General features: G+C 36.1%; 1 protein-coding gene across 2 annotated transcripts in view; it reads right to left on the reverse strand.

Annotated features, from left to right (window-relative positions):
* Positions 1-2,281: 2,281 nt before the first annotated feature.
* Positions 2,282-12,672, reverse strand: part of LOC113118443 (protein jagged-1b-like) — a 54,221-nt gene continuing 43,830 nt past the window's right edge. Inside the window, exons 7-14 of one of the 2 annotated variants that reach the window (XM_026287605.1) lie at positions 11,775-11,894; positions 11,156-11,269; positions 8,874-8,984; positions 6,861-6,974; positions 6,535-6,581; positions 6,256-6,423; positions 4,814-4,964; positions 2,282-4,733 (exon numbers count right to left, since the gene is read on the reverse strand). In XM_026287605.1, coding sequence (XP_026143390.1) covers positions 4,294-4,733; positions 4,814-4,964; positions 6,256-6,423; positions 6,535-6,581; positions 6,861-6,974; positions 8,874-8,984; positions 11,156-11,269; positions 11,775-11,894 — 1,265 coding nt within the window. In that variant the 3' untranslated portion in view covers positions 2,282-4,293. Of the gene's footprint in view, positions 4,734-4,813; positions 4,965-6,255; positions 6,424-6,534; positions 6,582-6,860; positions 6,975-8,873; positions 8,988-11,155; positions 11,270-11,774; positions 11,895-12,672 lie in introns of both variants that reach the window. The other variant, XM_026287604.1, reaches the window with a different exon arrangement.

Here is a 12,672-nt window from a genome sequence, read left to right on the forward strand (position 1 = left end):
CTGAACCAGATTTTCTTAATCATGCCTTAGATTTAAATATTTTTATTATTATTAAGTTTTGAAACACTAAATGGCTTTCAGTTTTACAATAAATCATTGTTTGTGGATAGGATGAAAATAAAATGGATAACACTTTATTAGTTGCGTATTAGCATGCATATAACTAGACCATTAGCCATGTATTAATGCTAATTTAGCATATAATAATGCCTTATTCTACATGACCTCATTCTACATCCCTAATTCTACCCAATACCTAAGCTTAACAACTACCTTTTACGACCTATTAATAAGCAGCAAATGAAGAATTTATAGAGGTAAAAGTCATAGCTAATCATTAATGTATTACCTATTCTAACAAAACTTCTCTGACTTCTCTAATAAAATCACATTTATTTTATTGTAATTTTCAAATATGGCTTATTCTAAACTGAATGTATGATTGCAAACGCATTGAAAAACATAGACTTACTGAAATCGGTGTATTGAAGCCCCTCTTCCTTTAAAAAAAAAAACTTTCCATTGATGTATAGTTTGTTAGGTTTGGATAATATTTGGCCGAGATATAATTATTTGAAAATCTGGAATCTTAAGGAGCAAAATAATCAGAAGTTGTCCAAATGAAGTTCCTAGCAATGCATATTACTAATCAAAAATTAAGTTTTGATATATTTACTGTGGAAATTTACAAAATATCTTCATGGAATATGATCTTTACTTAATGTCCTAATGATTTCTGGCATAAAAGAAAATTCGATCATTTTGACCCATACAATATATTTGTTGGCTATTACAAATATACCTGTGATACTTATGACTGGTTTGGTGCTCCATGGTCAGATTGTTTCTTTGTTATGCTGATGTTGGAAGCTCCTGGTTGGACAACATCATTTATGCATCATAACCCACTAAACTGGCAAGAGTGTTCATATGCATTTTCTGACATGGTTGAATTTCACCTGCTTTCTTTTATTTCAAATTCTGGATACTATTCTGTCAGATTCTGCTATTCTGCTCTTGTGACTGTGGTTTACCACATCGTTGTCTCTTTTAGGGCACCTAACCGAACACCCCATGTCACTGTTACCTCATTCTGTTAAAGACAATTGACAGCTAAGACAGGAAAAGGACGAATTCAGATGCTGACCTGCTGGTCTTGAGTACAATATGCAGTCAATGAGGGGAGGGCTGGGTATCCTGTGACACAGCAAGTGTGGAGGGAGGGGGTCCCTGCTTTGTCCCTGTCAGTGTGCAGAAGACAGTGTGCTCATTTATGTGTTTTAAGAGAACTGAACTTCCTACATTTCCTCACGGACGGGTGGGAACAGGAAGGTAGAAGTTATATCCGCCCATTCCCTGTCTGTAAGAGGTCAAAGTCACATTTGTCATACCCACGAGTCTGGCACTCTCACTTTCTGCTGACCTCTGACTCACTTTACCTATATGCTAATAGACTATAATGCACATTAGTACACGTTTTATGTCTGTATCCTTTTCACCTTGGTGAGTAGTGAGGATAGTGTATTGCTTATTTGGACCAATTTGCAAAAACAAATTCAAAAATACATGTTTGTATTTTAATTTTTTGTTTGTGTTACCGTTTCACGAAGTGTTAGACCATTTGACTGTTTTTACTTAGTTTAGTGATAACATTTATCACGATAATTAAAAAGAGAAAAAATCTAATTTAAAATCACTAAAGTGATTTAAAGTGGTGATAAGTGATTGTGTAAAACTTTATGTACTGCAAGTGTTATTTTGTTGTTCTGTTAAAACGAAATATTTACATTTGCAAGGAAATACATTTTTACAACAATTTCATGTAGATTTAAAAATAAGTATCATGATTTAAATCTTTCTGTGATTTCAAAAATGCCTTTGATGTCAATCATTTGATGTTTATGTAAACAATTGCTTTTTTCTTTTTTTTAAATACTAAGTATTAATTTATTTATAAATATATAGGTTGATTGTACAATTCATTTTTATGTTGGATTAGATACTTAAACTTTAAACTGAGTCAAATTGTTTAACGTATTTGTAATTTAACTTATACAATTTCTGACTACTTTTTTGTTTGTTTTTTTAAGTACCACATTTGAGTGATGAATCCATAAACAGTTCATTGAATTTAAGTAACTAAGCAAAAAGTATTGTGTTAAATCGGACATACTAATGCTAAGTAGCAGACTGGAACAAAGAAAATAAAAGAATTGGCGCTATAATATTGGTAGTGAACATGAAAGTGAACACTGACTCACTGACACATATAGTAAACTGCTGTTAGGAGCAGGACACTGTGACCAAATTTCCTTTTATTTACTTCACACAGCTTACCAAATGGCAATTAGACAATAAAGAAGCATCAGTAATACAGAACAAGATTACCAAACACACACACACACACCCCGATATACTAAATGCTGTACAGCATACACGCACTGAAACACATGCTTTGGTTAATAAATGCACTTTAATTCCACTTAAATTTTTGATCTTGTGGCAAATACCATCTTGAGTGGAAATAGTGAAACCAGGAAATTAAAGTGGGGATATTTTGCAAGTAGTCGGCATAGAAAAATGGCAAAAAAAAAACATTATGTACAAAATATGTACAATGGCGCTATATACATCCAAGTAAAATATAAAAATCATACATCTTGTACATCTCCAACATGACAATTTTTAAAGATGTCAGCTGGCACTTTTTCAGTCGGTGGTGCTATCTTTCGCCATAATTCCTTCAAATGTCAATCACAGACACTAATATACTGTTTTTACATGAGTAAAAAAAAATAAAAAATCAGGGAGTTCCAATAATGTGCATGGCTTTGTGGAAATTTATGGCAAACACAGTCATACATATAGACTTACAAGCTCACAAACACTCGCACACTAACAATCAAACAAATGTGTACAAATATATTGGGCACAAATGTAAACACAAGAAAACACAATTAAATATCCAGAATTCAAAGAAGTTGAATTGCTGGCCTTAAAAACACTTGCTTTTCTTTCAAACACATTTTTCAAGGAACCAGACAGGGTCCACAATTAATGCTTGCCAAGTGCAAAATGTGGGGGTAAATAATGTAAATATTTTAAACTGATGGAAATTACGTGAGCGATTAAAATCAAACGGTCTAAAAAATAAGCCTCAAAAACGCAATTTATGAAATGACCAAAATTTTGTGATGCTATATATGGCCCTTGACCACAAAACCAGTAATAGGGTTAATTGTCTGAAACTGAGATTTCTACATACCTTATTTTTCGGACTATAAGTCGCACCTGAGTATAAGTCGCATCAGTCCAAAAATACGTCATGATGAGGAAAAAAACATATGTAAGTCGCACTGGACTATAAATCGCATTTATCTAGAACCAAGAACCACGAGAAAAACTTTACCGTCGACAGCCGCCAAAGGGCGCTCTATGCTGCTCAGTGTACACTACAGGAGCAATGAGCCACATAGAGCGCCCTCTGGCGGCTGTCGACGGTAATGTTTTTCTCTTGGTTCATGTCAAATTAATTTTGATAAATAAGTCGGGCAAACTATGAAAAAAAGTGTGACTTATAGTCCGGAAAATACGGTACAAGGTTTCCATTGATGTATGCTTTGTTAGCATGCTTTGTTGAATCTGGAATCTGAGGGTGCAAAAAAAATCGAAAAACTGAGAAAATCACCTTTAAAGTTGTCCAAAGAAGTTCTTAGCTGTGAATATTACTAATCAAAAATTATGTTATTATATATTTACAGTAGGAAATGTACAAAATATCTTCATGGAATTAGATTTTTACTTAATAATCATAATACTTAAAAATCAGTAATTTTGACCCATACAATGTATTTTGGCTATTGCTACAAATATACTTGAGTTACTTATGACTGGTTTTGTGCTCCAGGGTCACATATTTTGTAACTTTAGATTTTTATGTGCAGTATCATCTCATGAAAAAAAAGTTAAATAATACAAATGGGAAAACGTATATCTAAAAACATATTCTATTAGAATAAAGGAATTTCATGAAAATAAATACAGTGTCATGACTGATTAAAAAGGTTTATGGCTATTAAATATTCTCAGTTTACCCACCATTGGCAAGTGTGTTAAAATTTTGGACCCTGTCTGTCAGTTTCTTCAGCCCGTGACTGTGCCAAAATTCCCTTCCCAGTTTCAACCCCCTCAGATCTCTATAACTCCGAGGTCAAGGTTCACCAGCAGAGGCATCAACCACGACAGATCCTCCGAACTAAGAAGTCAGGTTCCTTCCCAGCAGTCAAAGTGCGGTCACACCTCCAGTTCCTGGTTCTCTGCATAGTGGAAACGGTTTAGTTTTTCCCGTTCGCGGTTGCAAATGTCCAGCTTGGGCCCGTGGGCTTGTTTTAGAGCTGGAGAGGGCGCAGGTGAGGGATGTGTAAGCTCAATCTCTTCACTGCAGAGCACTGGCATGGGCACAGTGGGCACTGAGGTGGGCACCGTTTGGGCAGGAGGCAGCAGGGCCACGCTGTGGTCGAGGTTACGGATGAGAGTGCAGAACTGCCGCTGGTTGTTGATGGCGTTGTCCTCAGGTGCTGAAGTACGTAACTGCGCTTTGGTCCGGTGGCGGCGGTGCAGGCGGGACAGCAGTAGAGCACACACAGAGCAGCTGCCTGCCACAAGCAGGGCAAATACCCCCACCAACACCATATAAACACTGAACCCACCTCCACCTGGGTCTGACACTGCACCTGAATATAAAGAAGAGAGGCAAAGATCATGCTGAAGAAGTGCAAGTCAACTTTTCATGCTCAATATTTATGCTCCTAACCTTGGCAGTGGGGTTCATGGCATGGATCCTTCAGGCTCTGGCAATCATTTCCAAAGTAACCCTCAGGACATGTGCACTTGTAGCCCCCTTCTGTACTATGGCATGGCACCCCCTTGGGGCAGGGGTTGGGATTACAATGATCAAGTTCTACCTAAAATATAAGATTTTCTGGGTTTATACTGATTGAGTCTTAATACTGATTGATTTAGAAACTATACACAAATCACAAATTTACTAATTAGATTTGCATTTCCATGCAAAGTTAGCATTTGGAAGGCAGTAAAATCGAAATGGTAATGATCAAATTTTAGGTGTAGCTATAGATGACTACATAGATGCAAGAATTATAATTACCATTAATATTCAGTATGCAAATATATGCCTCTGCCTGTTTTCCAAGCAATTACAATGAATCTCAAGCCTTAAAACTACAAGATGAGTAAACCATAGCATAATTGTCTATTTTTTTCAGTGCATCGGCCTAAAAGTTAATAATTTGATGCATTGATTTAAATAAGTGTGCATTATTATTATTATTATTATTATTATTGTTATTATTATCATTATTACCACAATAATTATTATTGATATCACTGTGCCATATGATAAAAGTGTTATCATAATCGCCATCCTTAGCATTACTATAAGTATATATATTTTTTTGTATTACTCTATTACTATTATATTACTATTATTATTATTATTACTATTGTTGTTGTTATTATATTAATATTGATATAACTATTGCAAGTGTACTTTCAATACAAAATATTATTATCATCACCAAATTTAGTATTACTATTATTACTGTTATTATTGTTGCTATTATTATTGATATAAATGTTGTTATTATTATTATTGTTATTATTGATTTTATCAATATCAACATCACCGTCACCACTAAATATAATTATCATTATTATCATACATGCTATTACTATTTAAATACTATTTAATACTTCTACATATTACTATTATTATTTGTCGTTGCTGTTTTTTTTGTGTGTGTGTGTTCTGTTGTTGTGTTATATGTTTACCTTATGTATAATAAAAAAATAAAATAAAAAATAAATAAGTGTGCATTGGATAAAAGTTGTCATTGTTTCTAACATACTTGCATCAGTAAAAAAACATTTCTTTATTTTTCATTATTAGTAGATGCACTGTAATTGTATTATTTAGGAAGTTACCAATATTTTAGATTGATTTCTCCTCTCTAAATGGTTTCTCAGGTGCATTCCCTCATCACTGATGCTTTGTGAATATGAGGTATCACAACACTGCGGAGTTAACCAATACTACATTCAGTTTGACATTTCACTCTGGAATTCGCCAAATTACTGATGTCAGTCGCTTCCAGCTTCCAGTTCATGTGGATGTTAAGCCTTTTCCGCTGAAAGAACTGCTTATAATGTGGTGAAGAAAAAGCAGCAAGATCTCACCTCACAGTAGGTGCCAGTGTATCCCAGCGGGCAGCTGCAGAACATGTCTCTGCCACCCTGACGCTCCACACACTGCCCTCCATTTACACAAGGGCTGCTGTCACAGGCGTTTACTGCTGCCTGGCACAGTTTACCAGAGAAACCCGGCAAACACACACACTGAGAGTCCTGCACATAGCACACACAGGTTAGCTGTACTGAAAGACTACTGCTTAAATGTCAAAGAAACTTCACATCCTGAAAGTGCAAGTAAGCTTATCGAGGTGAATCACTTCTTACCTTACAGTGTCCTCCGTTCAGACAAAAGCCCTGGCAGCTACTGTTCCCTGTTGAATAGATGATATTTTAAAAAATCAATAGCCAACCAAGTGGAAACCCACAAGTTTCACTGAAGAAAGAGACTAGCTAACTACATTCATCAATAAAGTATGAATCTACAATGATTGTGTGAGCAGACCGCGGTGGGAACAAACTCACATCCAGTTCACCCTGAAGTCATTTCCCACCAGCACTGGAACTGTCATGTTTGATTTAAAGCTAAATCATGTTGTTTGTTGTTTTGTTTTGTTTTTTCTGGTTCTGTGAAAACCATATCTAATACTCACGGATGTCACAGTTTGGTCCCGACCAACCGGGAAGGCAGTCACACAAATATCCTCCAATCAGGTTTCGGCAGGAACGGGCATTGACGCACACACCAGTCTCACATTCATTAGTGTCTGAGGAAGAGGAAGAAACCATAGTGATGAAGTAAGCTATATTTAACACACCATACTACCATTTTTGCAGTACATAAGTATAATTGGCATAGTATGCAAATTTCATGAAATGCAATACCCAGATGACCTTTTATTTGCCAAATTGTGCAGGATACAACAGAACATAATGAGCTGGGTACATGTATCCCACACTGCCATGCACTCAACAATTTACAGTATAACTAATGAAGTGAGAGTAATATTAAACACACATTTTTGCCTTTTTTTCTGAACTGACAAGATATTTTATGTACAAAACATTTTTATTTCCTCAAAAAATTTAATGTGCATATAATGAGGTTTCACATGGTATTTAAAAAGAAAGAAAGAAAAATAATAGGTAGCCGGGAGTGACTTTACTATGGTTAAAAGATTCAATTGGTACAAAATTAAGTAGAGTTCAATAAATAATTGCATGTTAATTATAATTAATGAATACAAATAAGAGTTAATTGGCCAAACTTGTGGCTAAAATTAAATAAAAAATAATTAGCTTGACAAATTAACAAACATTTCAGTTAATATGCAGGCATATGCATCAACATAGCTCATCCAAGCAAATTTTTGTAGTAATAATAATGATATACACTACCACTGAAACGTTTGGGTTTGTTAAGATTTTGAATGTTTTTAAAAAAGTTTGAAAAAAAAAAAAATAAAGCAAACGAATATTTTTAAATAATATTAAATTATAAAATAACTGTTCTCTGTTTTAATATATTTTAAAATACACTGTATTTCTGTGATGACAAAGCTGAATTTTCAGCAGTTATGACTCCAGTCTTCAGTGTCTCATGGCCATTTAGATTCTGATATACTGACTTGATTACTAACCATGTTTAAAACAGTAACGGAAACATCATTGTGATAACTGATGCATTTTATTCAGTATTCTTTGACGAATATAAACTTCAAAAGAACTGTGTTCTTTACTGTCACTTCTGATCAATTGAATGCATTTAATTCACAATTATAAATTTATATATATATATATATATATATATATATATATATATTACTGACCCTAAACCTTTGAGTGTGATTGTATATTTTTAGTAATTAGGACAATCTGACCTTTAGGTTTTCACTTAAATTGTTCCTAATAAAATACTTTAGTAAATATTGCTTCTATCCACAGCTGCCATCTCTGTACGGCTCCGTTAAAACACACATCTCACTCTCAAAGACAAATCTCTTTGTGCTGATGCTAACGGCTGTTTTCTGAGGAGTCACTTTGACACATGACTGCATTTCACAGAGCATCAACAGTTCAGAGAGACTGATACACTCCAGAGAGCCACAGCTGATTTGGGCCCCGGGGCAATGGAGTGTGAGAGAAACTCTCCCAGCAGTCAACAAACATCAGCGACAGACCCAACCACAGGTCCTCTTCAGTCAGCAATTAAATCCACTGCACACTGTAGCATGAAATTGTCTGATGTGGTTTAACGGATAATGGTCGGTGGAGCACTGATGCTGCTGAATCATTTCAATGTGGCTTGTGCTGATATGGAATTTATAAACATAAGGTGTGTTTACTTTCCCCAGAAAGCTGAGTATGATTCGGTGGTTTCAAATGGCAAACATGGTGGTGGTCTCATGGTTTCTGTAATATTTTTACATGGTGACTTTCTAGTCCATATACCCAGAGAGCGAGGTGAGGAACCCGGCATAAACAAGAATGAACAAGTGTTCACATTGCAGACAGGTAAAAACAGACTCTGACAAGTTTAGGCAGGTAGAGGCAGGTTTCGTCAGGTGAGGCTGTGGATGGGTACGAGCGTAAGGCCGAGTTAGGCATGTGTGGACATGTATGAACAGCTCAGGACAGGTGAAGAGTAAGAGTTTTTTAATGCTTACCGAGCTGGCAGGTTCTGCCGGTCCAGAATGGAGGACACACACACTGGAAACCCTGCGTCGTCTCTTGACACGTGGCTCCACGCCCACAAGGATTGGAGTCACACTGCAACACTGCTGCAGACCAAAAGAACTTGTTCTGTATCATCATGTGATTTTACTGCCTTTAAATTTACTGATCTGTCCATCCATCCATCCATCCATCAACTGTATATACCCATCTTCCTGTCTGCCTAACTATCCTGCTATCATCTATCTATCTATCTGTCTGTCTATCTATCTATCTTTTTATCTGTCCAGCATTCCATCCATTCCACTGTTTCCGTCCGTCCTCCTTCTGTTCATCCATTCGTCTGTCCATCCCTTGTATCTATCCATTCTTCTGTCTGCCTATCTATCTATCTATCTATCTATCTATCTATCTATCTATCTATCTATCTATCTATCTATCTATCTTTGTATTTATCATCTTTCCATCTGTCTGTCCATCCAATCTATTCTCATATCTAGCCATCTATCTTCTTGTCAGTTTGTCCATCTGATCATCCATTCATCCATCCGTCTGTCTAGCTATCTGTCTGTCTGTCTCTGTCTAGCTATCTGTCTTTCTGTGTCTGTCTGTCTGTCTGTCTGTCTGTCTGTCTCTGTCTATCTCTGTCTGTATCTATCTATCTATCTATCTATCTATCTATCTATCTATCTATCTATCTATCTGTCTGTCTGTCTGTCTGTCTGTCTGTCTGCCTCTATCTATCTCTGTCTATCTCTGTCTGCCTCTGTCTATCTGTCTATCTGTCTATCTCTGTCTATCTCTGTCTATCTCTGTCTGTCTGTCTGTCCGTCTCTATCAAATTCAAATTCAAATGAGCTTTATTGGCATGACTTGCACAGTATTGCCAAAGCATTGTACATTACATGAATAAGGAATAAACAATTATATAATACATAAAACAAAAACAGATTCGTAAAATAATTAAGTATATGTATACTTTCTCCTTTTTTCTTCAAATGAGAAACAAGTAAAAGACAACAACAAATAACAAAAAAATTAAATAAAATAAATAATAATAATAACTTATGCATAACAGTACATGTAAGAAATGCTCTTGCTTCAGTTTTGTCCACTGGCTGACAGTCTTAGTTTGTGACAGGCTGATACATATCTTGCTGCTGTTGTGATCAATATAATATAATCGTCTCTATCTATCTGTCTGTCTCTGTCTGTCTGTCTCTGTCTATCTCTGTCTATCTTTCTGTCTTTCTCTGTCTATCTATCTGTCTGCCTGTCTGTCTGTCTCTGTCTATATATCTGTCTGTCTGCATGTCTCTGTCTATCTCTGTTAATCTGTCTGTCTGTCTCTGTCTATCTGTCTGTCTGTCTCTGTCTATATATCTGTCTGTCTGTCTGTCTCTGTCTATCTCTGTCTGTCTGTCTGTCTATCTATCTATCTCTCTGTCTGTCTCTATCTCTGCCTATCTGTCTGTCTCTGTCTATCTCTCTGTCTGCCTCTGTCTATCTATCTCTGTCTGTCTGTCTGTTTCTGTCTATCTATCTGTCTGTCTATCTGTCTTCACATCTTTCTTGTCCCTTATACAGTATGTCTTGGATAACTAAGTTGCTTTGTTATTGTTTTAAAAACTGGTGATTTACATCTAAATCACTTCTAAGTCAGTTCCTTCTAATCCCACATTCTAAAACGATTTTGCTTTAAACTGAAATGTCTTTCATGTATCTGCTCTCATGTCAACCAAAACTTGAATGGATTTATCCCTGTGAAACATTTTTGAAAATGCCAAAATCTTTCAACAAACCGTTTTACTTTATTAAATGCATTTATTAGATTGCAATTTAAAGCCAGGTCTCCTTGCATACTAAACACATTTTTACCACTAATACTGTTGAGTCTTAAAAATAGTTTGTGTTCCATCAATTTAAAAACAGGCCATTTTTGGGGTGTATTAGTGTCAGCCTTAATTCACTTAATGAATTAGGCCATGTCTAAACTGACAGGACCATGTAAAAACGCTGCACTGGTCTTAAAACAGTCAACCAATGTCCTCAAACCTGAGTAGCTCTTACAACCTGATCTCTGAGACACATTATCACCTGTGCATCCTAGATGTGCGTTTGTGTGATTGCTGATTGTTCATGCTCCAGTTAAGGAGCATTATTTTGGTGGAGATCTGACTAAAATTGGCTGCAGCAGTAGAGGAAATAGCAGCTGCCTTTGATTGGTGCTGATTGCAGTCTGTGGAGGTGTGTGTGCGTTTATATGCTTAACTACCGGAGGCACAGGAAGGTCCCGTCCAGCCCGGCGCACACACGCAGCTAAAGCCTGTTGGGTCTTCAACACATGTTCCACCATTCTCACATGGAGAGGAGAGACAGGCGTGCTCCACTGTAAATGGAATCAGAGGAAATGATACACGCTTACAATCCCCATCACATCTGTGTCTTATATCCTGTGCTATCACCACCTGTATCAAAAGTGCTTACTGTATAGCTAGTATTTGTTTGGAGCAGAAAAGAATCACTTCAACACTGAATAATAAGAGTGTGTATTTTAGGCTGTTGTTGTCTGTATTTGTCATCTTACACTTGATGCTTCAAACTCCAGAGCAGTGTTGCTGTAAATTTATCTCTTATCAACACCTCACAGAGCTACATCAGAGATCACGTTAACACACTCAAATTATCATTTCTGAGGAGATAATTGGTCAGACTCATGCAGGGTGGCACAGCAAAAAATAAGAGCTGATAACATGCCGTGCTTCGTCTAAGAGTGAGCTTTGACTATAACATTCTGCAGATTTTATTCTCGCACAGCACATCTTTGAGGTGTGCTTGTAATAGTCTGTCAGGGTTGGCAGACTTTATGGTTGTGTTTTATAGAGTCATCTCACCGATGTCACAACTGCGGCCACGGAAACCCTCCTGGCACACACACAGATACTCGTTGGGTTCAGTGTTGGTACATGTACCCCCGTTCTTGCATGGCTGATGGTTACCACAATAATTCAGATCTGCATGCAAAAGAGAAAGAGACGTTTATGCGGTTAGGAAAATCTGTCAATTTATTATATTAAAACTGATGTGGTTTAAAAAGGCAAAATCAAGTCAAAAAAAAAAAAAAAAAAAAACCTAAATCAATATGAACTTTTCTGAAAATTTCATTGTATTGTATTGGTGCTCATATAAAACATTTATGCATTAAGAAAAAAAACTGTGCTTTTGTAAAGGGTTTATCTGAATGGTGTACATTCACATAGGTCGAACACTTTACTGAATAGTTTTCAATAGTACTAGAAATAGTATTTTGCCATGATGAAATGATCTGTCGTGAGAATCCTAGTTGTGTAGTGTAGTGTTGTTTTGTGTTATGAAGAGCAAAAATTATGAACTATGGAACACACTTATTATTGTGCTTTACCAGCAGAGCCACTTTACTCTCAATCTGTACAGCGGTGACTGCTAAATTTTCATTTTCCATGATCCAATCAATTCCGGATAAAATCAAGTCTCGTCACACATTTCTTCTTGGTAAATATTCTTTCACCAAATGTCACATTTTGGTAATACACTGGGTTGTTTTATATTGACATAAGAAATCAAAAACTAAATTGTGGTAAGGACAAAACCAATGCAAATTTATCATCATTTAATGTTTCCTTGCAGCTAAAAAGAAGAATAAACAGCCCTCCAACAAACTTGGCCAAATTAAAACCACATGATTCAAAGGACTGTATTCTTGCTCGAATTAAACAAAAACACCTACACCCACAAACACAAACAAATCATTAT

The sequence above is a fragment of the Carassius auratus genome, chromosome 18 (genome assembly GCF_003368295.1).
Source record: "Carassius auratus strain Wakin chromosome 18, ASM336829v1, whole genome shotgun sequence".
Lineage (NCBI taxonomy): Eukaryota > Metazoa > Chordata > Actinopteri > Cypriniformes > Cyprinidae > Carassius > Carassius auratus.